We start from the raw sequence: 26,725 nt of genomic DNA, 5'->3' as shown, positions 1-26,725 counted from the left end.
TGCATTTCTGTGCTGTTGCTTCATCTTCCTCTTCAAAACAGGAAAATTGTTTTCAACAGTTTTTATTAGATAATACTGAAACTACTAATGGTTAACATTTATTGAACATTTATTGAACTGTGCTTCGTGCTTTATTGGCATTATCTTATGCAATCCTTGAAACAGCCCTTTATATTAGATATTATTACTTAAATCTGGAATTTTAAAGACTAGAGAAGTTCTAAAGACTAGAAAATTTAGGCTTGAAATGTTTAAATAATTTGCCCAAGGTCAAAGAAGAATTGAAGAGATAATATTTGAAGTCATCTATTTTAAACCAAAATTTGTATTCTTAACTTCAATCACCTGGCCACCTCGTCAAGAAATACTGTTTTTCCACTGATTCATTAATAACTGTAGGGTTCCTTCTGCTAAATTTAGACAACCCATAAATTTATTGGCAGAAACAGCAAAAGAGATTTTGCAACTATTTGAAAGATTGGTTTTCATTGTTAAATTGTCAATATTCTTCAGTGTTCCTATTCCTACATTTTTAACTTATCTTCTCTGCAGTCTACTCAGAGCTTCTCCTTTGACCAGACAGACCTCCTCCAATGAACCGTGGCTTACTTCCCAGCTCGTCTCTCATGTAACCATCCCCACAGTTGTGGGATTCCTGGCCCATCCTGCCTTCAATGTGATCTGCTACAAGTGTTCCTGAGACATGTGAGGCTGAAGATTAAGCTTTCAATCTCTCCTTTTCTCCTTACTAGAGAATTCTGTTGTTGTACAGAGAAGCTTCTCCTGAGAAATGTCCTGCTGGTTACTCTCACTCAATTTGACCTAGATAAACATCTGAAAGGAAATAATATGTCACAGTGAATAAAATGAATATAGTAATTCTCAGAATAGGAAAAGCTTACAATGCACATTATTTCACCTGACTCCTAATTTTTTTCCATTGGGGATCTTGTGACCTGATTTATTCTACATATTTTTTTGCTGATGATAAATGAGAAGAGAAAGAAAATACTTTGTCTTTCCAGGAAAGTATAAGGAGGAATAAACATAAGGAGCCAATTTCTCCTTCATTTCCCTTTCGATTTCATATTGATTTCTTCAGTGTGAGCCAAGTAACAAATGGATTGCGCACTTGATTTAACATTTAAAATCATAAAGGTCAAGACTATATTACACTTTTTTTGTTCAACAGATTACATAGGTATTTGGTGAAACAGCAAGCTACTCACCTAAATTTTAAATCTGTAGTCAAAAGCTTAAATGCTTAGAGGGTCCACCCTAAGTGACTGAAACAGGTCACTCATGCACCATTTGGGACTTTGGTGCATGGGACAGTAAAAAGTCTTGCTTCAAGAAGGACACGCCCGCTGCATCCTCCTCTACGTGGGAATGAAGGTCCATAGTTGCCACATCTTCTCACGTTCAAAAGAGACTCCAGAGGTCAGGATTTGCACATAAATTTCCCGACATTTTAAAATGTTGGATTACATGTTTGAATACTGTATTGGTCAAAAACCTTATCAGTAGATAAGCTTTGGTCTAGTGGCCAATATTTGACCTTCATTCAGATCCATTGCATACGAATGAACAATACTGAATGTTTGATTTTAAAATCTATCATATCTGGTTATGAATAACTTATTTCCTGTGAAATGGAATGAAATTTTGCATTACCTTACTAGCTGAAATGCATCATGAATCAGACCTACTCTGTCCTTAGGTCTGAGAAGTGTGTGGTTCTGATTCAGCTGTGTGATAAGTTGGTCCCATCCGTGACCCTCATAGTGAACAATGTAGTAGCCGTTTGAGTCCACGTTGAATTTCACCCAGCTGGTCTTTTCAGATAATTCCAGAGTATCTAGGAGGAAGAAATTGGCATAGCATTTTATTAACAATATACATACCAGGAACATCTCCGAAACTGTTAGTTCTCATGCTATTACTAATTAATCAGTAGGAAGACAAAGTTTTGGAAGAATCATTATGATATTCATTTTCATAGTCTACTGAATGGGGTTTTTTTGGTGAATTATGGTTTTATTAAATTAATAAATAAGTAAATTTGTTCTCAAAAGCAGTCTCTGCAGGTCTAAGAGGCCCAGTTCATCAGGTAATAAGCATGATTGGAATTTTACTTATTTGTGGCCTTGTTACTGGTCATTGCAATATGTATATGTAGATAGGTGATCCATTTGTCTAGTCCTCATTTTGGATGAAATAAAGATTCCAGGTTGAACATGACATTATGACGGAAACCCTCTCATATTTCAGTGAGATATTCAAAAGTGAAATTAAAATTATATTATGTATTTTTAATATGACAAACATTATACTATGTCATCAAAATAACATTATCATAATCTCTCAATAGATCTGTAAGACTTAGTCCTCATTCAAAATAAGATGAGAGAATTGGGGACACCTGGGTGGCTCAGTTGGTTAAGCAGCTGCCTTCGGCTCAGGTCATGGTCCCAGCGTCCTGGGATCGAGTCCCACATCGGGCTCCTTGCTCATCGGGGAGCCTGCTTCTCCCTCTGCCTCTGCCTGCCATTCTGTCTGCCTGTGCTTGCTCTCTCTCCCTCTCTCTCTCTCTGACAAATAAATAAAATCTTAAAAAAAAAAAAAAAAAAAGATGAGAGAATTGAAGCTCAGGAGGAGTAAAGAAATTGTCTGAGGGTCACACATCTAATAGGTGACATAGTAAGGAGTTGAACCCAGAGCCAATTCATTCCAAAGTCATTCCAATACATATTTTTGCCTTGTGGCATAAGAGTTGTGTTAGTAGTTTTTAAGATATATAATTTCCTCATATAAATACAAACCTATCTCTGAATGCTAAACGCCAAGAAAACTTTCCCCTGAATAGAAAATTCAAATTTTCCAACTAAGGTGTTCTTTTAGTAATTAATAAATGGAGAAATGAGGACTTCCCTGGACATAAATCTTTTATTTTGAAATTTACTTACAGTAACTTTCCTCCACATAGCCCAGAACATGTTTAATTTCAGAACTGAAACACCTATTTGGCTAATGAGTTCATTACCTGTCCTTGATTTTAGAACGTGTCTATGGATCACATTCGAGGAACTTGTGGTGTAGGTCAGTGGAATATGCCACAGGTACCTGTGTCAGAAGATGGAGATGGTTACAGACTAAACGAATGGCCCTTTTAATGTTCACATTGTCAGACTCAGATTGGTTGTGAAAGGCACTTAATGGCCCATCTTTCACACCACCAGGGGCCCTGTAAGTTTTACAGGCTAAGACTTACAGATCCTTGAGTATGCAAAAATTCTTCCATACAATTATAGAGGTGCAGGCACTATATATACCTGGTTGAGCTCTGCCACAATTATCTGTGCCATTGTTGTCCAAATCTCATATCATAAATTCTGCTGATTGTTTTCTTCTAAGCAAGAGAAAAAAAATCCAGTCTTCCTTTCATATTTCCAAAAACTCTGGCAGCCTGATATTAATTCAAACAACCAAAGAAAACTTCAAGAAAAGCCTCAAGTGGGGCGCCCGGGTGGCTCAGTGGATTAAGCCACTGCCTTCGGCTCAGGTTATGATCTCAGGGTCCTGGGATCGAGTCCCGCATTGGGCTCTCTGCTCGGCAGGGAGCCTGCTTCCTCCTCTCTGCCTCTCTGCCTACCTGTGATCTCTCTGTCAAATAAATAAATAAAATCTTAAAAAAAAAAAAAAAAGAGGGCGCCTGGGTGGCTCAGTGGGTTAAGCCGCTGCCTTCGGCTCAGGTCATGATCCCAGAATCCTGGAATCGAGTCCCACGTCGGGCTCGCTGCTCAGCAGGAAGCCTGCTTCCCTTCCTCTCTCTCTGCCTGCCTCTCTGCCTACTTGTGGTCTCTCTCTGTCGAATAAATAAATAAAATCTTTAAAAAAAAAATAAAAATAAAAAAATAAAAAAAAAATAAAAAAAAAAGAGTCCTCCTTTTAAAAAAAAAAAAAAAAGAAAGAAAGAAAAGCCTCAAGAGATAAAGATCTGACCTCAGTATGATTTCCACTTATCCTTTTGTTCAACACAGCTACCCACACCCCACCCCTGCAACTGGTAAGTAACTGTAAGTAGTCGCAACTCCGCAATCTAGGATCTGCTGATCAGCCAAGTCCAGAAAAGTCGAATGGATTGGAGGAAAAGACCAATTTCAATGGTACTTTGGTTACTTCTCAGTGGTCCTACTATGATAAATAACAGAAATTGGCTGGTGTATTTTTGACTTGCTAGCAGGTTCTACAATTCCTCTAACGCCATCAAGCCGTATTAGCTATAGTAATCTTGTACATGTAAAATCAAGTCCTTGAAAATACCAACAGGTATAAAACAGAAAGGAATAATTGAGGATGTACCTATTAGTCTTCAGAAAAATATAAAACAATGAAAGAAATAGCATACGTAGACTTTAATCTAGTAAAGGGTCAGAAGGGATAATCTACATGCTAACCCGTAAAGTATCGATAATTAACAAAGCAATTGAAAAATTTATACAAAAAGGTAAAAACAGACACATAGATATTGCCAAGATTTAACAGAATGATCTGGATTGACCTTGGCTCCAGAAGGAAAGGAATTTTTTCCAGATAAACATAGCTGGGAGTGAAAAAGAGGGAAAGTAGCATTTCATGAGTTTGAATAAGCATGAATCAGATGATAATAATTTTATAAGAATCATCTAAATACAGAGGAAAAATACAGATCATTGTAGTAGATATTTGTTACTCTGGCCCATCCGCAGCATTAAACTCCCATGTGGCAGTTTGATAAGTTACAAAAGTGTGAATCCTGCCTGCCCAAGAATGAATCAACATTAAATTTTTCAGGTTGTGTTGTCAAGATATAAATTGTTTTAAGCTCTCTGAGGTTCAGACTTTAGAAGGACATACGGAAGAATGAAATGCGTAGATAGAGAAGTGGTATAAAAGTTGCTGTTGGATTGGAAATGGGCAACTGACCAAATAGAAAAGAAAAACAACATATTGTCTGTGTTAAAGACCTTGAATATGCTTCTGATTGTCAGAAAAATTCTAGAATTGTTTATGAGACAGATACATCCCTAGAAAAAGAAATAACAATAAGAGCCAGAACAGATTCACTTGTATTATTTCATTTTAAAATTGACCTCATTCATCTTATGGATGGAACTAATAGATCAGAGAAATGTGGACAGTGTTGTGTTTCTTGATTTTAGTAAAGCCTTGAACGTGGCTTCTTGGGATAGGCTGGTGAAGGAGATATGATAGTACGATTCATTGGATTCACTTTCATTATTACCAAGACACAGCATATGTTTTAAGACAACCCATTCACAGTCAGTTACTGAAAAACAAAAGGCCACGGGAGGTTGAATTCACAGGATTCACAGGAATGTGATTCACAGCTAGGGGATATATTTTCCCTTCTGATAGGATGTAGAACTGTCCTAACAATTTCTATGTATGCGCTAGTCACCCAACCTATGAGGCCCCAGAAATCTAGGATGGAAAAGAGTGGGACATATTTGAACAGAGCTCTGCATCAGTGCCCAGCAGCTGCTGCAGAATTATCAAGAACACAAGTACACAGTAACGCTGTCTGGGGCCCGGCCTGAAGCTCTTTCAGTCTGTTACCAAGGTTGGGTCAGGCCTCTGCTGCCTGTGTAGAAAGAGCATCCACCACGTTGCCCAAGAAACTAAAGAGAGCTCATGAAACAAGGAGCAAGCGGAGATGCAGTGACCTAGGCGAACAGAAGAAAAGCAGCCACCTTTCCTGCAGGGCCCTCCATTCAGGGTCCTCTTTGGAAACCCCGCTCAGGAAGCGCTCCTGCTGCAGCCTGAGGGAACGCCCTTCTTGTGTGATCACCACCAGGGGAATTCCTTTCTGCAGAGTCCAGGTCGCCATCATCTCCTTGAGCTCCGCGCTTTCCTCCCGGAAGGCGAGCTGAAATGACAAGTGACTTCGGTGACTCCAGACGGAGGAGAGAAGCCCAGGAGAGCAGAAACGCACATCTCCCTGGATGGCGGAAACAAGGCTTGAGGAGGAAGAGGGGAGGCCTCAGGCTGTCAGCTCAGGGCTGGAACTGGAGCCGGGCTGCCCCAGCGGTGCTCTCTGCAAGCTGACTGAAGGAGGGATGTATGCGGCAGCTAGAGGGTTAACCCGCGGTGGCAAAAGTCCCAGAGGAAGGCCTTGCTCTAGACTGGAGCTCCCTCCTGCTCCACTGCAAACCAAAAACCCGGAAAACAAAACAGAACAAAAACACCTCTCCATTTTAAGGACAGTGGAGTGGAGGTGTTTCAGAGAGAAATGTCTATCTTTAGGGGAGCTTTAAATACTCCAAAAGAACTGTATTATATCAATAGATGTCTACTGAATGGAGAACAAAACCTCTAGCTTTCTAGCTTCTCCTATGGATTTCTGATCACTGGATTATGCCGAATCTTCCTTTAAAAACTACAATTTATGGGATTCCTGTGCCTCTTCTTAAAAAGAGTTCCTCTTTTCTTCCACTAAAGTGTTCCACTAACTTCCCAGAAGTAAACAAAAAGACAGGGGCCTCTAGAAAACCATTCACCCTATTTCCAGACCTAACATATTTGGTTTGGCATTTTCCTGAGCCTGGAGGGTGCCAAGACAGCACTAACCAGGCAGAGGAATTCTGAGCCAAGATATTTTTAGCTAGCAGTGGGGTTGTGGGAAAGCTGAATTGTAACAAAAATATAGTAATAACAGCATCATCTCCCTAAGAGGCCTGAACATTCCTTTTTCAGTCAACTTTGTTTCAAGGAAAACTGTGGAAGTCTCTTCCTTCCCAGTTATTTAAAGGGACAGTTGATGGGGCGCCTGGAGGGCCCAGTCAGTTAAATGTCCAACTCTTGCTTTCAGCTCAGGTCATGATCTCATGGGTCAGGGGATCAGACGGAGCCCCACATCAGGCTGCCCCACCGAATGCGGGACCTGCTTGAAGAGTCTCTCCCTCTGCCCCTCCCCCCTCTAGCACCCTCCCTCTCTCTCTCTCTCAAATAAATAAATAAATAAATAAATAAATCTCTTTTTAAAAAGGAATAGTTGGGCTCCTCTACATAATCACTTCAGATCACGTGACACCCCAGATCTCTTCTACTCTAAGTTTTTTTATACTTACTGTATTGCTTGTCATCTTGGAATCGGAATAACAAAATTCACCAGATGTAAAATCACCTAGACAATTCTATAAAACAAGAATGGAAGAACACTGCCATTTGGGGACTGATAGTTGGCTGAATATGCATATTAGACATGAATACAGACACTTAATAGCATAGCTCTATGAAAATTTAATTGCTCCAGATATGGTATGGAGCATAGTAACTCATGAGAAAGGGGGGGGGGGGGAAGCATCTTGGTAGTGACCATAGGAAAAGTTACTTATACACATAAAACAAAAAGTAATTTTTGTGGATTTCCTATGGTTGCTGCAAAGGTGCCTTTTTTTCCCATTTTCATGAACTGTTATGTTCCTTACCATGTATATCTAGATCAATTAAATATATATATATATATATATACACATATATATATTTCAAGTTTTCTAAAGAAGTACAATGTAGTAGAATGATTGTCGTAAAAATTAATTAGTTTGTTGAATTTTTCTTTCTGTTTTCTCTTTCCCTTGGGAAAGGTCCTACTTTATTCTTTTATTGTGCGTGCTGCTCATACCCCTATTTAGCATTTAGGCAACTGTGTCTAGTACTAAACTTCTCCTATCATATCACAAATCCCTTGACTGGGGAGGGGAAATGCCTCTGCTTACCTGGGCATTCCTAATGACTATCACAGTAACAAGAGAATAATAAACTTTGAATTCAGAATTAAAATGAGACCTAAGAAAATCAACCACTTGTCGTCAACGCTTAAATAACTAAGACTTAGTGCTTAAGGGGAACTGTACATGGAAAAATAACACACACAATTTCTAAGGCTCTCAAACGCTCTTAAATGATTTTATGAAAAATAACAACAAAGAATTCCTCTAATTCCCAAATTACTATTGACACGTGTTAGAAATGATGTGATGTGACACAGTGTTGAGTAAGATATTATCATTTCATACCACAGTTTCAACTGGCATCAGAAAGTGGTCAACTAGACCTGAGGACCTTTAGGAAAAGGTTAGATGGGAGACTTTCCTGATAACTAGGAAGAAGCTGTGAAGTTATTAGGAAAATGAATACTGAGCTTGGAATCAGAAGATAGATCTCAAATACTAACTCCATCATTGCATGTGTCTATATAACCTTGCACCAATTTCTCCCTCAATATTACTTTTCCCACCTATAAAAATGGGGCAAGAATGCCTACCTTACCTTCTTGAGATGGCTAGTAAGCATGATGTGACTAAAATTAACATAGGAATATCCACAGTGGTCTAAAAAAATCCTGCAATTCTTGGCCAAATTTCTCCTCTAATAACCCCTTGATACCCACTATGCACACCAAGGATATATTTTTCTTGTTGAAGAAAGGCAAGGTTGATGTCCCCACACACACACAGCCAAGGAGAAAGAGAAAGTGAGGGATGGGAGAAAAAAGCAACATGAGGCTTGTTGAGAAGTTTAGGAGGACTCTACAGAGCAAGCATCTAGATTTTCAGCAGGAAGGATGGAAATGGATAAAAACATTTACATAGGTTGTACTAAAGACTCAAATGAGATAATGCACTTGAAATATCTTTTTAAACTATTATGTGTTATATAAATATTGAACAATATTATGACTGTCCCTGGGCCATAAAGTGCTTACAAAGAAGAGAGGAACTCTTCTGTCTACAATGGCTTAGGGTTTGTCTATCTCTCTGCGTAAACCTGCCAGTCCAATACATCTATAAAAGATTATTTTACTCACAGTTGAAAATTTAAGAGTATTTTAATAATTATTAGAATCATCTGAGCCGACTACATGTTTTCTTCATTTTACTTATCATACTACATGAATCCCAATGACACAAGAGACCAAGTGTTCCTTCATTAGCAATTAACTGTTCATTAATCACAACGCTAGATGACCTGGCACCTAGAATAGATATGATTCTTGTTCTTTTTTTGTTTTTGACAGAAAGCATTTTTTTAAAAAGATTTTATTTATTTATTTGACAGACAAAGATCCCAAGTAGGCAGAGAGGCAGATTCTCTTTTTTTTTTTTTTAAGATTTTTAAAATTTACTTGACAGAGAGAGAGAGAGAGAGATCACAAGTAGGCAGAGAGGCAGGCAGAGAGAGAGGGGGGAAGCAGGCTCCCCACCGAGTAGAGAGCCTGATGCGGGGCTCCATCCCAGGACCCTGAGATCATGACTTGAGCTGAAGGCAGAGGCTTAACCCACTGAGCACCTGAATCACCCAGGTGCCCCGATATGATTCTTGTTCTTAAGCAAATTTTATTATTATTACTATTGTTATTATTAAACTATTATAAGCTATTAAAAGACGACATCACTGTGGGGGATAGATTCGTAAACGCAATTCTAGGTATTAAGCAGAAAGGCAAACCACTGGGGCGCCTGGGTGGCTCAGTTGTTAAGTGTCTGTCTTCAGCGGGGGTCATGATCCTAGGGTCCTGGGATCAAGCCCCACATGGGGCTCTCTGCCTGGCGGGAAGCATGCCTCTCCCACTCTCCCTGCTTGTGTTCCCCCTCTCGCTGTGTCTCTCTCTGTAAAATAAATTTTAAAAATCTTTAAAAAAAAGAAAAGAAAAGAAAGGCAAACCATTGAAGGGTGGAGTGGTCTGTAAGGAGAAGGTAAATTCTCAGCTAGAACGTAAAAGATGGATGGCGTTTGAATTGTTGGCAAGAATAAAGGGTCCCCAGGTAGCGAAGACCCTTGAAACAAAGACGTGATGACATAAGGATTGAGCAGGATTTCTTCCTGTGAGGGAGGAAATGTGTCTCACGCAATGGAGAATTCATGCTGGACACTAAAGTTGAAAAAGTAGAGTTCAACCTTAAAATTGGGGCAGAGAAGTTTAGATATTCATGGCGGGGATTACAAAGTCATTAAAGATTTTGGAGAATGAGGAGATAAAAGTATTGGGTTAACCTTAGAAGGAAACCAAAGAAAAGGGCACCAGATACCAAAGGCCTGTGACTACCCCAGTGTGGATGGTATCTGGTTCCAAAGAAAAAAGAACGTGCTGCCTTCGATGCACCTGGCAGTGTAGAAAGTGGAATACATGTTGGTTGACAGACAATACAACTATTTATAAACCTTCATAATTAGCCTATTACATTTTAGATTTACCAACAGTCTACTGTTCCCCAGCATATGACTTACATTTGACAGACTGTTCCACAAATCATCATTTTTAGCATTTCCATAACTGAACGTCTTTAAGTAGTGAATAATTCCTTTGTGGAATTTCTCCTCATTCAGAAAATCCTTGAGCATATTCAAAATACAAGCTCCCTGAAAAAAAGAAAGAAAGAAAGACAAAAAAAAAAAAAGAAGATAAAGAAAAAGATAGTATGATTTGTTTTTTAAGGGAGCTTAAACTGTACGGAACACAGGTAGTGTCTGAAAACGGAACGTCAAATACAACAAAAATATAACCAGTGGCGGGAATCAGCAACCAGTAAGTTCAATTGCTGATCTTACAAGCCTCATTACATTTCTCCTGAAAGCAGAGCTCCCACAGCATTTACTACCTTGTTATAGGAAACGGAGTCAAACATTTCTGCTATCTGCGTAGGAGTTTCTGCTTGATTGGAGATAGGACGGGATGAATTTAATGAATCTTTTTTAATTACTGTAAAACACACGTTTGAAAAAGCATCATCCTAAAGAGGGAAGAAAATGTTTTCACTTTGAATTTGACATTTCAAAGCAGTGCAAAACACAGTAGGCTTAGCAAGATAATCGTAGAAATAGTCATTAAATTAAAATTGATTGTAAGTTTCTTTCCCCTTTTATAGTCCCCTGCCACCAATTTTCTACTTCATAAAGGCATAAATCCAACATTCCTTCAAACAAATCCAACATGTTTGAATGTGTACCACATACTAGGCCCTTGGATACAGAAATAAAATGGTTCCCATTTGGTGAACACTTGCTATGGTCCCCCAGGCCAGGACCTTATCTGTGATCCTTTCAACACCCTGTAGAGTAGATGCATTATGTGCTCTTTGCAAGTGAGAATATATGAAGCTTTGGGACTCCACCATGGATTCAACACATAGCAAATAAAAAGACACTGACTTGGGGCTCCTGGGTGGCTCAGTGGGTTAAGCCTATGCTCTCGGCTCAGGTCATGATCCCAGGGTCCTGGGATCAAGCCCCGCATCAGGCTCCCTGCTCATGGGGGAGCCTGCTTCCCTACCCCACCCACCTGCCTCCCTGCCTACTTGTGATCTCTGTCAGTCAAATAAATAAATAAAATCTTTTTTAAAAAAGAAGAAGAAGAAGACACTGACTCTGAATCCATGACTGTCTGTACCATACTGGACCAAATGCCTACCCAAAGAGCTAAGTAAACATTACAAACCACCTTGATATGAGTGTTCAGACTCTTTATGTGTAAAGAAAAAGACATGTTTGAAAAAAATCTTTTCATATATTTTAGGGAAGTGAATAGGCAGGCCTTTTGAAAATTCTAGAAGAGTGTGCCCCAATTATGCTTAATTTTCAGGTTACAGGCCAAGAACTCTCCAGAGGATCTTTAACCACGAGCCCCATCTCATCCTACATCATTGTTCATGGACAGTGACTTTCTTTCCTCTCACCTCACATACACAGCTGTATATTTGTGCTATTTGAACTCTCTGTCCATAGATTTCTGGGTGAGAGGTTTATGTTATGGGCTGAATTGTATATGTGGTATGACATATAAAATTATAAACTTACAGATTGTAGTTCTGGATATGTGGCATTAACAGAGACGAGTTCCATGTATGTTGCAAAACCTTCATTGAGCCAAATATCATTCCACCATTCCATTGTAACCAGGTTGCCAAACCACTAGGAAGCAGAGACTCAGTGTTACTAGAAGTTAAACAAATATTGGGGTTCCTGGGTGGGTCAGCTGGTTGAGCATGGGACTCCTGACTGCAGCTCATGTCAAGATCTCAGAGTTGTGAGATGGAGCCCTGAATTACCCCCTCCCCTGTTCTCAGTGAGGAGTCTGAGATTTTCCCTCTGCCTCTCCCTTTACCCCTCCCCCAGGCTCATGCACATGCTCTCTCTCTCTCCCTCTTAAATAAATAAGTAAATCTTAAAAAAAGAAATATAAACTAATATAAAAAAATTATTAACTAGCAAAAAAATATGATGGATGCTGACATCCTTCTTTCAGTGGTTAAGGCCTTTCCTCTCTCTGTTGCCCTTTTCTCTCTGTACAACTTCCTTCTACTGACTGCTTTGCCTTCTCTTCTCATCACCACATTTTTGTTTCTTGTTTACTTTTCTTTGTGTCCTTATTGTCTCCAACTCTCCAACTTCCATTTTATCCTCCCAACATTTCTTAGCTATTAGATTTTATCGAGAAAAAGATATACAATCTTACCTCATCCTTGATTTATGGTGATGGTCTTAGGAGAGATCTAAGCCAAAATATCTTTGGTGAAGTCACTTCTTTATATTAAGTAGCAAATATTTGCTTTATATTTAAGTAGCAAATATTTTGAATTCTTACAAAATTGTTTAGGACTCTTGGATTGCTACATGGTATTACTGATGAGGGAATTTAGTTGTTCACTTTTTCTCTGACTTCTTCCAGGGATTAACCTGGACACTAAAGCTAAAGTGAATAAAGTTTTGAGATTTTAAATATATAAAAGTAAAATTAACAGGATGCCACAAGGAAAGCTAAACAGCAATTTACCCTTGACCTATGTTTGATCTGTAACACTGGCTTTAAGTATTACTACTTTTTCACATACTTTTGTATTTTATTTAGCCTATGTGCCTAGTACTATCCATCTAGATTATCTGTTTCAGGATTGCAATCTCCAGAGAGTTGGGAAATTAAACAAAAAGATTCCAAGATTCAGGGACACCTGGGTAGCTCAGTTGTTTAGGCATCTGCCTTCAGCTCAGGTCATGATCCCAGGATGCTGGGATCGAGCCCCACATCGGGCTCTCTGTTCAGCGGGGAGCCTGCTTCCCCTTCTTTCTCTCCACCTGCCTCTCTGCCTACTTATGATCTCTCTGTGTCAAACAAATAAATAAATAAATAATCTTTTTAAAAAATGGATAAATAAAATCTTTAAAAAAAAAGATTCTAAGATTCAGAAAAGACTTCGTATAGTTATAGCTAGATATGTAGCTTCCAGAAACTGTTTAAGCTCTATTTCTTTTCTGACAACCCTCATATCATTTTGCAAATGGACACCAATCTTCCTGAGAGCTTCTGTGAAAATGGATGGGAGGTGTTTCCTTAATTGGAGAAGTGATGAATATGAAAAATCCAACTTGAGCTATTTTTGATAATTGACCAGTTAGTAAGAGTGGTTTATTCATTCACTTATAAATATCTTTTGAGAACCCAACTTGAGCTATTTTTGATAATTGACCAGTTAGTAAGAGTGGTTTATTCATTCACTTATAAATATCTTTTGAGAATCCACTACGTTACTGGCAACGTGCCCTATGTTAGAAATAGAAAGCTGTATACAATACAGCCTCTGCCCCAATACAAATGATGGAGGGCAACCGATAGATAAATGCAGTAAAGCGGTATGGTGCTATGATCAATGCCTGTACGAAGGGTAGAAAGGATTCCAGGAGTTAAAAATAAGTTCTTTTGGGGAGAGCGTGTAAGTTAGTTAGGAAATTATTCATTTCCTGCCTCTTACAAGGGGTCTTAGGTATGTTGGGAATAGTGTGTGCTCTAGGCAGATTAAGTAGCAAGAGCAAAAGCATAGAGAAGTGACACAACCTGGCACATTAGGAAATGGAAAATAGTCTAGGATGGCCAAAGCTTACAGTGTGGGTAAGAGATGAGGCTGGAGAGGTGGAGAAGGGCTTCATCTTGGGCCCCTGGTATGCCATGCTATGGACCCTTGGCCCACTCAGTTGGCACCGGGAGTCTTTGTCGGAGTGAATGGTCATAGGGAGATCAATGAGGGAGACAGAAGAGTCAAGACAAAAATTCCACTGCTGCCTGCCACTCAGCCTTGGATTTTGCATCTCTGTGAAAGAGAAGCTGTGAAAGTGAAGGCCAGAGCAGCCTCAGAAGTAGAGTTCTCCAACCATTTCCCTAGGAACATTCAGTAGAAAGATTAGAAATCCCCAGATTCAGTCAAATGCTTTAGAGTGACCAGTGACTAATAATCAAAAGCCCTAAGATGGGCCAGTGGGGGAGATTCTAAACCAGAGGAAGCCACACATATGTGCTTCGATTACAGTGCTGAGCATGGTTCTTGTGTAATTGGGTACTTAGTTCACTGCTTAAATAAAATCCAACTCATTATTATAATAATGATAAAGGATAAAGTTAAAAGTTAAAAACAAGATGTTACTAGCTTCTAATAAATACAATAACATGATCGTTGTCTGCATGGTGAAAGAGAATTTCTGGGGCCCTTAATAATTCACTGTGTTACTAGGAATTTTCAGAAATGAAATAGAGCAGAAATAGTCTTTGATATCTATAGAGTTAGTTTTATGGTTCCAAATTTGCATCTAATACAGTGTTGATAGATGGGCCTTGGAAATCTTAGCCTGCAAGAAATGGGAGCAGAAGCAGAGATCATTGCTGCTGTCACTAATAACCCACACTTATTGAGTGTGACAGGCACAGGCATTTATCTGTAATTCTTCACAGCAGTTTCAAGAAGCAGGAACTACTATTAATTTAATTTTATAGATGAACACACTGAAGTTTGGAATTAGGTCATGTGTCTAGGGTCAGCCACACATGAGTACTTGGACTTGAAGTTCTCGCTATGGCCATATAGTGACATCTTCCAACTGAAGGGAGATTGATTTTGCCCTGGATTAGGGGGTATAAGAAAAACTATTTTTAATAGAAACCTCTCCTTGTAGGGTTTCCAATTCTGCCTCCTATGTATCTCCATAATCCATAACTTCTCTACTAAAATACATAGGAAGGCTTTGCCTTGAAGAGTTTTAAAGGATACAGTGACCATTTCTCTTGTGATAACACACCTGTGTGAGTGTCACAGTCTAGAGATTGAGATCTCTGCTACTGGACATATTGTGTTTGGTTCGATAGTCTCCAAGTTCCCCTCTAAGGGTAAAATGATATATGTTTATGTTGTTTCAGGAAGCCCGCTGGTGTCCTGTACAATACCTTTTGGACTGATGCTAAGAGAATGTCATGAGTGTTAGGTACCTGGTGGGCTAGTTCATGGGCTATGACTTTGGTGACCCATAGTTGATCAGAAGCAGAAGAAGTGTTAGTATCAAAGAGCAGCGACGTCTCTTTATATGTGATGAGGCCCCAATTTTCCATGGCTCCAGACTCAAAGTCAGGAATGGCAATTAGATCTAAGAAATAAGAACAAACATATTTGATCATTATGGCTTCTGCATCAGAAATGGGATTTGCTTCCCCCTCAAATACACTGTGATACTTTCATGTATAAGCAGACTTTCCGAAAACATAAAGACTATATTGCAACATTGACCTGGGGTCTTGCAGATGCACTGAAAATAATCGATACCCATTATTAAGCAGCATTAATTCTATCAATACAATTTTGGTTGTAGCTGAAGTAACCTGTTGACATTTACCCACTTGTTTCAAAGCGTGCTAAACTCAGCAAATACCTTGGGTGCATTAGTGCTAAGAAAATGATTTTTTAAGGGGCGTCTGGGTGGCTCAGTCGGTTAAAACCTCTGCCTTCGGCTCTGGTCATGATCTCAGGGTCCTGGGATCGAGCCCCGCATCGGGCTCTCTGCTCAGCAGGGAGCCTGCTTCCTCCTCTCTCTCTGCTCTGCCTCTCTGCCTACTTATTATCTCTGTCTGTCAAATAAATAAAATCTTAAAAAAAAAAGAAAATGATTTTTTTAGAAATACTCATATTGTATTTTATATTAATACTACTCAAAAACTTTGAAAGGTATCGAATAATTTTTAGTATGTTTGAGATTCATCAAAACCTAATGAACTCATTTCTGTAAAAAAAAGAATAATATGGGATTTTAATTTTAGGAAAACATCTTTTAGGAGCAATCTCTATTGTCAATATTTCAATTACTTTTTCAAGAATGTGTGGTCTCAATTATGAGCAAGTGTCCTTTCTAAGGCAGTAGAGGAAAAAAGCTGTAGGTATCAATTATTTTTTACCTCAATTTCCTTTTCAACATTGATATTTTCTCTACCTCTTGACAAAGTCTTGAGGGAAAAAGTGAAATTTAGTCATCTTTAAGCAACTCAGGTATAATGTATATTAATTTATATTCTATCTCTGTATGTGTGTGTGTGTGTGTGTGTGTGTATACCCATTGCCATTGATGTCATGTAGGTGAGAAAATTTCTGACAGTATTTAATCTTGGAATTTTTACTCTTTATTCTGCTAGACCATTTTGGAGGAAATACGGTTTGACTAAAAAGGAAGGTAATTTTTTTAAGTTGAAATGAACCAAGTCACTTGCCTTGCGATTACATTGTCTGGAATTAATACTGGTTAATTCTAGTGGATAAAAACAAATACTTATAAGACAATCTGAAGTAAATTAGCACTAATAAAGATTCGTATTCATTAGAACTTCAAATGTGGGATGAATTTTTTTTTGCAAATTGCACTGATGATTTTATACTGCTGGATTATCTCCAATAATCATTAGAGATACTTGTATCTGGTTTAATTTTTCCTAAACTGCATCCTTCTTTTCAGTTATTTTAAAAATACATTTTATAGGGGTGCCTGGGTGGCTCAGTGGGTTAAGCATCCACCTTCAACTCAGGTCATGATCCTAGGGTCCTGGGACGGAACCCCGCATTGCATGGGGCTCCTTGTTCATTAGGGAGTCTGCTTCTCCCTTCCTCTTTCCCTCTGCCTCTCCCTGCTTGGACTCCTATGCATGTGCTCTCTCTCTCTTTCTCTTTCTCTCAAATAAATGAGTAAAATCTTAAAAAAAAAAAAAAAGGTACATTTCATATGATCTTCAAGGTTGCATTGTTCAAGAACAAGGTAAGGTTGTTGATGGTTGTTATTGGATCTTTCCTTAGCTTTTGACATAGAGACAAGAATGGATTATGGGTAAATTTAGTATATCTATACTAAAAAATAGATAGAACCTGCACTATAATAAAGCACTGAGACTCAAGAACAATAAGAATCAGCCCCTGGAAAAGTCTTTTGATGGTCCTTTTACCTTCTCTAAGGAAAAATGGCACAGATTTGGAGGGTAAAGAGAAACAAAGACATGATAAGGAGTATGTCTTAATTTTCTCAAGAGAAAAAAATGTTTGTCACTGTCAGAAATTCTGAAAACCAACCTACATATGTTATGAAACACCAAAGTTATGGTTTAATGTGTTTTTCTTAAGATAGAAAATCAAAACCAGGATAGACTATTTGTATCTTCCTATGTAAAAATCTGTTACTACCACATTCAAATTATCTACTTCCTCCAAGTCTTCTTTTATTTTTAAATCTTTGCCACATTCTTTTTTTTTTTTTTTAAGATTTTATTTATTTGACAGAGAGAGAGATCACAAGTAGGCAGAGAGGCAGGCAGAGAGAGAGAGAGAGGAAAGGATGCAGACTCCCTGCTTAGCAGAGAGCCCGATTCAGGGCTCGATCCCAAGACCCTGGGATCATGACCTGAGCTGAAGGCAGAGGCTTAACCCACTGAGCCACCCAGGCGCCCCTCTGTGCCACATTCTTATCTTTCAACTTCAAATGCACTATAAACAGAGGGACAATTTCTAGCTATTTACATAAATCTTTGGCAAATTTTATAAAAGACTGCTGGTCTTGTACAAACACGGCATAGAAAAAAGTTGTATGTTCCGGAAAATTCATCCAATTAAACCTAACATGTGATACAGCTATTTTGATATGAACCAGATAAAAGAATAAATGATCCACACTACTCAGACTTCTCATAAATACTTTTCTTTTCTACACTCAAGAACCATCTCTGAGGTACAAATTATTGCTTCCTGGGCTAACTGAACCTCTTCAGTACTCATTTACATCACATATAAAGACAAAAAAAGAAATCAAAGCAAGGTCTATAAGAAAAATAAATACAATGACACAGAATTTGAACCTACCCAGTTTGGGGAGTGGATAATTGATATCAAAGTAGTTTTCATAAAAATCAAGTAGCTTTAATGATGCTTCCAAAGCATAATGGGTTTGACTCCATTTTTCTGGGGATGCATAGACGGACACCTGGAAATTTTGATCAGAAGAAGTGGTCTTTGAATGTCACAAATCCTTGGCACAATCCCATTCCTAACAATCCTCACTCAAAGAAAGGTAGACTGAATTTTTCATAAAATTATTGTAATAGAATTAGCATGTTTTTGACGGGGATAAGACGTTCCATAAAGTATTACAGCAAAAGTCAGTCTTAAAAATTATAAGCAATCTTGTGTCTTCTATCATATTCCATTCCCTAGGTGCTAATCTGTAAATTTCAAGCTATATGAACTCACCATATCATAAGAGCCCACTTGAGCTCATCACTATCATGCATTCTAGCACTTGAGTGCTAGCTTTCCAGAATTGTGTCTACCAGCACAAGTCAAATAAAACATAGGTATTTGAGTTGGAAAAGCCTTCAAGAACTTATCAGATCCACTTTTCCATCTAGTAGACTTTAAACTCAAAAATCCCCAAATATGTTTCTTTACTCCCCCTCAAGTAAATAATCACCGAGTGGAAAAAATTAAATTACATTCCACTTTTATTGGGTTTCAGGTATGGTGCTACTTTCATTTTATGGTGTGCTTTCATGCTCTGAATTACCTAAAGTCCCTCAGAACTTTTATACGAAGGCTATATTAATAGTTACCATCTTTTGATGGCTTATCAGGCACAGTGCTAAATGCGTACATATGAAATCTAATTGAATCCTCTCAACAACCTTACGAAAAGATGGAAATACGTGGAAATTAAGTAACTTGCTCCAAGTCACCCAGCTAGAGAATTGCAGAGCTGGGATGTGAAACCTAGGAAGCTGACCGGAACCTGCCCTCCTGAGGTTACGTGCCATGACCTCCCATATGACTATTATCATGGTGAAAGTAGAGTTAAATAATCTTAAATATTATTTTGTAAAAAAATGAGTATACACAATTATTGTATATACTCTCATACACTGACATACATATGGAAAATATTTGGAAAAGTTACAGTAATATTATCAGTAATTCTATCTTGATGATGGGATTTATGAGTAATTTATTTTATTTTTTGCCTATTTTGTGAAATAAGCATGATAAAAAGCATAAGAAAACAAAAGCTCTTTGCTCTCAGGACTGCATATAAAATTAGAACTCAGTCTCACCTTGACCCCTGAGGAGGTGGTGCCACTCACAGAGTTGAAATCACAAACTATGTAGGCTACAAGGTATGTACTCATTTTTACAGTAGTTTCAAAGTGATCTTCTAAGAGGCCTTCTTCAAGTTCAATTGTCTTCACCTACAGGAAGGGAAAAAATTTGAAATTTGAAAATTGGAGTATTTTACAACAGTACCTATGACTTAAGCTGGTGAGTTAGAAGAAGATCCCACCACTTTGGAGGACTTGAAGATCAATGGCCCATCACATTCTATGACCTCTACTCCTCATTTTTCTCTTATCCCCGGACTTCCTCTAAGACATCATGTACCACTTTTGGGACCCAAAATGATGCCAAATCTTATTTTGTTGCTTGAAAGCATAAAAACATTTTAGGGGTTTCTACTTTGTTGAAATGTAGTAATCTCCAACACTGGCATAAATCAAAGTTCTGCACTTCTAATCAAAAATATCAAAGAATGTCTCCTTTCCCTTCATTTGTTATATAATAAATCTCTGTTGCAGAAGAAAATGGGATGCAAAATTGTGTGAGATACTTTTCATTATCTTTTAGTCCTCTTATTTATGTGTGAGGTAGGTGCTATTTCACAGGTGAGGAAGCAGAGTCTCAGAAATGTTAACTGAATTGCCCAAGATCACATGGCTAGTTCCACAGGAAGACCAAGATGTGGATGTGACCGTGTGACTCCAAAGACATTGCTCATTCCTTCACTCGCTGTGTGACAGCTTGAGTCATAGTCTTATTTTATCTTTGCTTCATTGATTCAGCAATGAAAGCAGGCAGGCCAAGGAGGTCATTAGTAATTTAAGCTTCTGCCTATCTGCGGAAGAAGTAAGAAGTTTTAAGCCTACAGACGGGCCAGCCACATCTATCAAGTTCACTGAGTAATTACCAATCTCTATCTTTAATTGTTCAGGATAGGTTGTCCCAGAGATGGTCTCCACCATGGTGCAATGCCCCAAAATACTGAACGGATACAGATCCAATAATCTGAAAATACCACTTTCTTTAAATTGGTAACTGCTCTTAGACTAGCTTTCCCCTCCCAGCATCCCTTTCAAGGGATCAGGCTTGCGACAGCACTAACCAGGGCTTGTCAAGCCTGTTTTAGCTATTTGGATAAGACTGCAGTTTGCTTTGGCAAGAGAAAATGCCTTGAAGTATTACCAGAAACTGCCTAGTGACAAATGTTTATGTTATTTAATTCTACTAGCATTCGAGTCTACAGAATTCCATTTAAAAAAGGAGGTCCTGAGTTTTAAGAAAGCAGCAGACATTGACCAAATACTTTACGAAAGGTAGCACTATATATAGGACTGTGATATATGTACCTCCTGCAAGTTAACTTTGTAGAACAACGGTCTCTTTTTTTGGGATCTGATTCAATGAGAATTCTATGAGCACATACTTCTACCAGACACGAGGATTATGGGAGAGGCAGGGGAGAGGGCGTTATGACTGCAGTCTTATGACCAAACTCAGTAAAAAACCGTTTAGTCAAGTGTGTTAGAAGCAGGAGGGGAGAAGGAGGAAGGTTATGGGACACTGGGGAGACGAGAGTCTCTGACAGGAGACACTGGTGGCAGGAGTGGTTAGGAGATAGATGGGTGTTCCCTCTGATTTCTTTCCCCAGATGAAGATATAGCCCATGGAGGCCGAGTTTTGTTCTGGAACCTGGAGTGAACCATGTAGATTAACATTGCCTTAAATGGAAGTGCATGGGGTGTTTGTGTACGTTCTTGCAGGATGATGATGTAATCTCCAAGTACAGAACATTTGTTACTAGACAAAGATTTAGCTATTTCTCACTGTTTGCCAGACTTTCCTTACACAGCAAGTATCATCAGCAGGTCTGTGTTCCTTTAAGGAAAGAAGGGGACAAAGAAACCCTCTAATGATATGCTGCCCCCACTAGTACATGGCTGGCTACCTCAATTCCCTTAAATCTTGTATTCTCAACTAAGCAGTTTGAGAGCTCAGTGTGTGTTGCTTCTTCTCACTAATCCATAAACCAGATTAACTGCTGCAATGATTGTCCAGAGTGTAAGACTGTAGCATGACTTCAGTTGTCCTTTTTGGCCAACCACAAAAACTTGGGTTGGGCATGTCAGTGAGAAGCAGAAAGTGAAGCCAGTATTTGTTGGAAAAGTCATGATCCAGGCAACTGGACAAATCAGTTGAGACAATGCAAATATTCAAGGATCATATAAAATATTTTTGAAACATGCACTTATTTGTCTTAAATAGGAGAAGTTGCTGGAGGTTTCTAAAGATAAAAAAAATTTAAGTTCTAATATAATAAAATGGCAATTATGTTTGCATCACATTTTGATGAAAAGGCTTGAAAATAATTATATTTTTACTTTACCTTCCATGATTACTCACGTGAAAAATGACATTAATAAAAAGCTGCTGGGAAAGAGACTGAACTGCCCTTAACTGAACATACAGTTAGAAAGCAGACTTGGAGTTCAAGTACATGATCATTTTTACCTGGAAATGAGTAGGCTAATTAAATTGCTGTCTGGATGATCAGGAAAAACTAGGATATGTGTCACGTGGAGTATTGTCACTTTTCCTCTTGATCTGTTTTGCCAGTCTATCAGAGCAAATACCTTTTTAACCAGCATGAAATAGAAATCTAGGGAAGTTCAGTGTCTTGTGTTATCAACTCATTTCTCCCCTTCAGGCATAGAGGCTGATCACTGTGGAGGGCAGAGAGAAAACTGGGGTAGGGCCCCTTGCTGGCTTATGATGGCCCAGCTGCCTTCTGGGCTGCTCACTTTTGCTGAAGCACGATCAGAAGAGCCTCTATTTTTGCCTCACTTTCCAAGCAGCAATTGTGAACTATTTTATATTTTGTCAAACATCACAAATGGCAACCACATCATTAGCCAGGAAATATCAAATGAGGCCCGCAGTCAGCCGTATCTTTCAGAGTCTCCGAATTTTGGGGGCAAATAAAGGGTTCAAATGTCTCTTTCAGTTAAAAAAAAAAAAAGTGTAAAACTACCATAGATGATTTTCATAGATAATTTTAAGAATTACCCATGGAATTTAAAAAAAAAAGGGGGGGGATTTCTAAGTTTCATCAGAGACCACTAGAGCAGAATTTCCAGGGAGGAGCCCAGGCAGGGTTCTCTAGATCCTTCCCACTCTAAATGTGAGGTCTGGACCAGCAGCGGTGGTATCACCTGGGAGATCATTAAAAAGGCAGAACTTTGAGCCTCACCATGCCAAACCGAATCAGAATCTAAATTTTAACAAGATCCTCAGATGATTCATCTCAACATTAAAGTTTGAGAAGCACTGCTCTGGGTGGCTCTGAATTTCATCATTGGCCAAGTAACACAGATTGAAAAAGAACATTGTTTCCATATGAATACGAATCAAATATAAATCACTTTTTTTTTTAACTTCTGGTATAACAATACCCCACACAGAATGATGTTAAAATCTAGTAGGATTGGGGTTATTATATAATATGTAGATGGAGAAAACAAATTAATGGCTTCAATCTTGAAAACAAAAAAATATTAAAAAAAAAAATGCAACAAAGACCGAGGCTCAACTTGAGAATGATTCCCCCAAAGTTTCTGCAAGTGACGATACCTTTGGCATGTTGGAGAGTGCAACGTGTCCACTTTCTCTTCTTATCTTGATGGAAAAGTTGGCTTTAAATGATGGTTCATCAAAGCAAGGGAAAGCCATCCGGGCTTCAGTTGGCTCAAAATCGGTTACTGCAATTATTCTGAAATGAAGAAACCACTGGCCAGAATTTTACAAGTGAAAACAAGAAAAGAAATGAACTATACCTTCAGAACACAGCATGTCAAACCTAGAGGTGATATATTTGACTTCTCAAACTATAATCTTAGTGAATCTAGGCTGTCTTTTTAAATAAAACAGGGGTAAATTCTGTTACTAGCTGCCAATCGTGAATTATAAACAGTGCTGGGTGCTCTGCTTATATGACTTCCTTCACACTCATGGTAGGCAAAGATACTGAGACTAAGAAAATTCAAATAAGCATATCAGTTCCTTAGCTACTAAATGAGATAGTCATGTCCAGTCAACTTGATGCCGAAACTGACTAGGATATGAGTAGTAAAATACCATCTCTAAGGATGGGGCTTCAGTTGGAGATTTGAGTACTTGGGAATGTGAGTGATGCCTTAGGTTGTGTTCTCAGAAAGCAGACCCTGCTTCATTAAAAATATGCCTCCAAGAGATAGATGTTAAGGAGGTAGGTAAGGAGTGAAGGAAGCAGGATAGGATAGAAGAAAAAGTCAGGCTGGATCCGGTGTCAGTCTGATCTCTGGGGAGCTCTGGAATGGAAACTACTTCTTTAAGATTTCCCCGACTAGAGGCAAGGAGCTGGGATTTTATATTTTGTACCCCATAGGGAGTCTAACTCCCAGGAACTTCTAGCTTTCTCTTTTTGCTGACAAAGTAGCTCTAGTCCTCAGACTATAATAGGTAGGTAGATATTCTGACAAATCTCTATACCCTATCACCTGGATAATGTCTGAAATTGTCTAATTACAGATTTATTCTTTGGACTTACAGCTTCAATTAAGAAACAGAGCTGGAGGGGCACCTGGGTGGCTCAGTGGATTAAAGCCTCTGCCTTTGGTTCAGGTCATGATCCCAGGGTCCTGGGATCCAGCACCCCCCCCCCCCCCCCCCCCCCCCCCCCCCGCATCGGGCTCTCTGCTCAGCGGGGAGTCTGCTTCCTCCTCTTTCTCTCTGCCTGCCTCTCTGCCTACTTGTAATCTCTGTCTGTCAAATAAATAAATAAATAAATCTTAAAAAAAGAAAGAAAGAAAGAAAGAAAGCTGGAATGCAGACTTTTATTGGAGAAGGAGGGAGAATAAAACATCTCTAGGGTCAGATAAAGGATGAGAAGGTCTGGGGGAAGAGGGGTTGCCAGGATAATTGTGCCTCAATTTACTTTGTTTCTATAATATAGATTGGAAAATGGGGCTAGGGATCGAAACAATTTGATTTGCTTGGAACTTCAGGCTTTATTTGGTAGCAGCTACTACAAGTATAAAGGAATTCCATATGCCTGGAATAATTTTCACAAATGTGAAATTTTGTTTATAGTAAGTCTACAGTGGGAAAGAATAGAGTTTAATATTTTTTTTCTAGTACTTGCACAATTAATCTTAGCTCTGCATGTAAAGTAGTGACTTCTTTACTTCTCAAAGAACTATTGTTGACCAGATTATATTTGAAGTTAAGTTGTGTGTGTGTGTGTGTGTGTGTGTGTGTGTGTGTGTGAGAGAGAGAGAGAGAGAGAGAGATCCATGAGTCTATTGACACTGTGCTGCAAATCATCTTATATGTTAGATCTACTATGTGACTGAGGATGAAGAGAACTAATTAATCATAAGAAGAGTCAGAAATAGCCTGAAGTTAGTTATGGGAGACATGTTGAAAAGTCCTCCGGCTCTACTTAAAAAAAATAAAATAAAATAATCTCCCACTCCAGTTTCCAACATCTTCCAAAACGATACCCTTAAAAAGTTTGTCCTTGTGGTGGAGTCCTTGTCACTTGAAAAAATGAAAAAAGTCATCACTGGTCACATGTTGCCTTAGTGAGAAGTTGATAAATTCCCTATCCAGTACTATGCTGGCTAAGAACAAGACCCATAACAACTGAGGCTGCAGTGAGGAAAGTGTCGCAAAGCAAGGAGCAAAGACATGGGCTTGAGGAAGGGCTCTCCTATGTAGACCACTGGGGACTATGGGGGTGGGGAGGAACATATGAGTCCTCAGAGGATAGTGAGCACAGAAGATGGGAAAGAAGAGACATGTAGCAGACATTGCTAAAGTCCCCTATTCATTCCTCTTCTTCAATTCCAGTGGAATCCTGATTTTACTCAAGAAGAAAATGTGTCCAATTTTTAAAAAATCACCTCTTCAGAGTCCCTTACTACTTCTTGGGGCAATAAAACTCATTCTGTCCTGATTGAAGTCATTGAGTGGGAAAACTTTGTAAAAATACTCAGCTGGAATGTTTCTTTTTGCCTTTTTCTCTCCCCCCCACTTCCCCTTTCTTCCTGCCACAATGTGGACTTAATGCCTAGAGGTGCGGAAATCATTTTGTATTAGGAGGAAAGCCATATGCCAAGGGTGCTAAGCAGAAAGATAGAAGCAGCCTGGGTCCTGGACAGCACTGGAGAGTGCTGTAGCAAACCTGTCCTGTCCTGTTTCTGGAAGTCTTGCTGCCTGAGAAAATAGTGGGCCCCTATGTGGTTAAACCACTGTATTTGGGTTTCTCTGACTGACAGTGGAGTGTCACTGATCAAAGGTGGGAAAGCACCGAAACCATCCCAGATGGACCCTGGCTCTGGACAACCAAAGCATCCACCCCATGGATCACTGATGCCTCTTTTTTTCTGATTTCATGTAACTGTCAGAAAATTCTGTCTGTTTTACTCTCCAAAACAAATGGCAAATTCAATCACTTCTCTCCATAAGCACTGCCACTAGCTTGGCCAAGGACACCCTCATTTCTTGCCCACACCACTGCAATGACCTCCTAAAAATTACTGTATCATACTGTATCATACTCTGTATCATACTCGCAACATACACTTGAGCTTTATGGAGCATACATCAGGTCATAATCTCCTGATGAATTCCCACTGCACTGGAGGAAAAGCCTAAACTCCCTACAAGTGGCTCAACGTCTTTGCCTTATATGACCCCTTTCTACTCTACTTCTCTCCTTTATTCAGTGTCCTTAAGCCATGCTGGTCAGTCAGTCCAACCTCAGAACCTTTGCACTTGCTGTTCCTTTGTCTGGAGATACTCTACCCAAAGATGTCCTCATGATTTTCTCCTTTTTGGAAAAAAAATAAAACAAAACATTATTCTCCATTTAAATGCATCTCCTTGGCAAGGGCTCTTCTGACCACTTTGATCAATGAGTTCCAATCCCCAGCTATACTTTCTTTCTATTACAGCACCTCAATTTATTTCCTTCTTAGAATTTATCATTTACCTTGCCCATTTAATTTACTTTCTTGTTCTGGTTGTCTCTTCCTACATATCTTACCACTCTACATTCAATGCCTAGAACATTGCCTGGCACATGGCATGTGCTCAATAAATGGGAGCTCATGAAATTGACCATATTTCTCAATTCTGCAAACACAGTTGATCCTGCCTTCTAGATTTGAGTCATGCCATTTCTTGGGGAATGAACACACACTCTCACTTCCTTTCTTTCAAACCAAACCTCACTTGTGGTT

The 26,725-nt window shown here is 38.9% G+C and overlaps 1 protein-coding gene across 2 annotated transcripts in view; it reads right to left on the bottom strand.

The window, feature by feature from the left end:
* Positions 1-26,725, bottom strand: part of ERAP2 (endoplasmic reticulum aminopeptidase 2) — a 40,920-nt gene that overhangs the window by 10,040 nt on the left and 4,155 nt on the right. The window contains exons 3-13 of one of the 2 annotated variants that reach the window (XM_047731282.1): positions 23,073-23,211; positions 19,445-19,579; positions 18,204-18,324; positions 15,308-15,462; positions 11,857-11,970; positions 10,662-10,793; positions 10,291-10,422; positions 7,131-7,145; positions 5,754-5,929; positions 3,044-3,123; positions 1,675-1,858 (exon numbers count right to left, since the gene is read on the bottom strand). In XM_047731282.1, coding sequence (XP_047587238.1) covers positions 1,675-1,858; positions 3,044-3,123; positions 5,754-5,929; positions 7,131-7,145; positions 10,291-10,422; positions 10,662-10,793; positions 11,857-11,970; positions 15,308-15,462; positions 18,204-18,324; positions 19,445-19,579; positions 23,073-23,211 — 1,383 coding nt within the window. Of the gene's footprint in view, positions 1-1,674; positions 1,859-3,043; positions 3,124-5,753; positions 5,930-7,130; positions 7,197-10,290; positions 10,423-10,661; positions 10,794-11,856; positions 11,971-15,307; positions 15,463-18,203; positions 18,325-19,444; positions 19,580-23,072; positions 23,212-26,725 lie in introns of both variants that reach the window. The other variant, XM_047731281.1, reaches the window with a different exon arrangement.

This window comes from Lutra lutra, chromosome 5 (genome assembly GCF_902655055.1).
Source record: "Lutra lutra chromosome 5, mLutLut1.2, whole genome shotgun sequence".
NCBI lineage: Eukaryota > Metazoa > Chordata > Mammalia > Carnivora > Mustelidae > Lutra > Lutra lutra.
The sequence above is the reverse complement of the archived record's forward strand: the minus strand, read 5'-3'. Positions and strand labels throughout refer to the sequence as shown.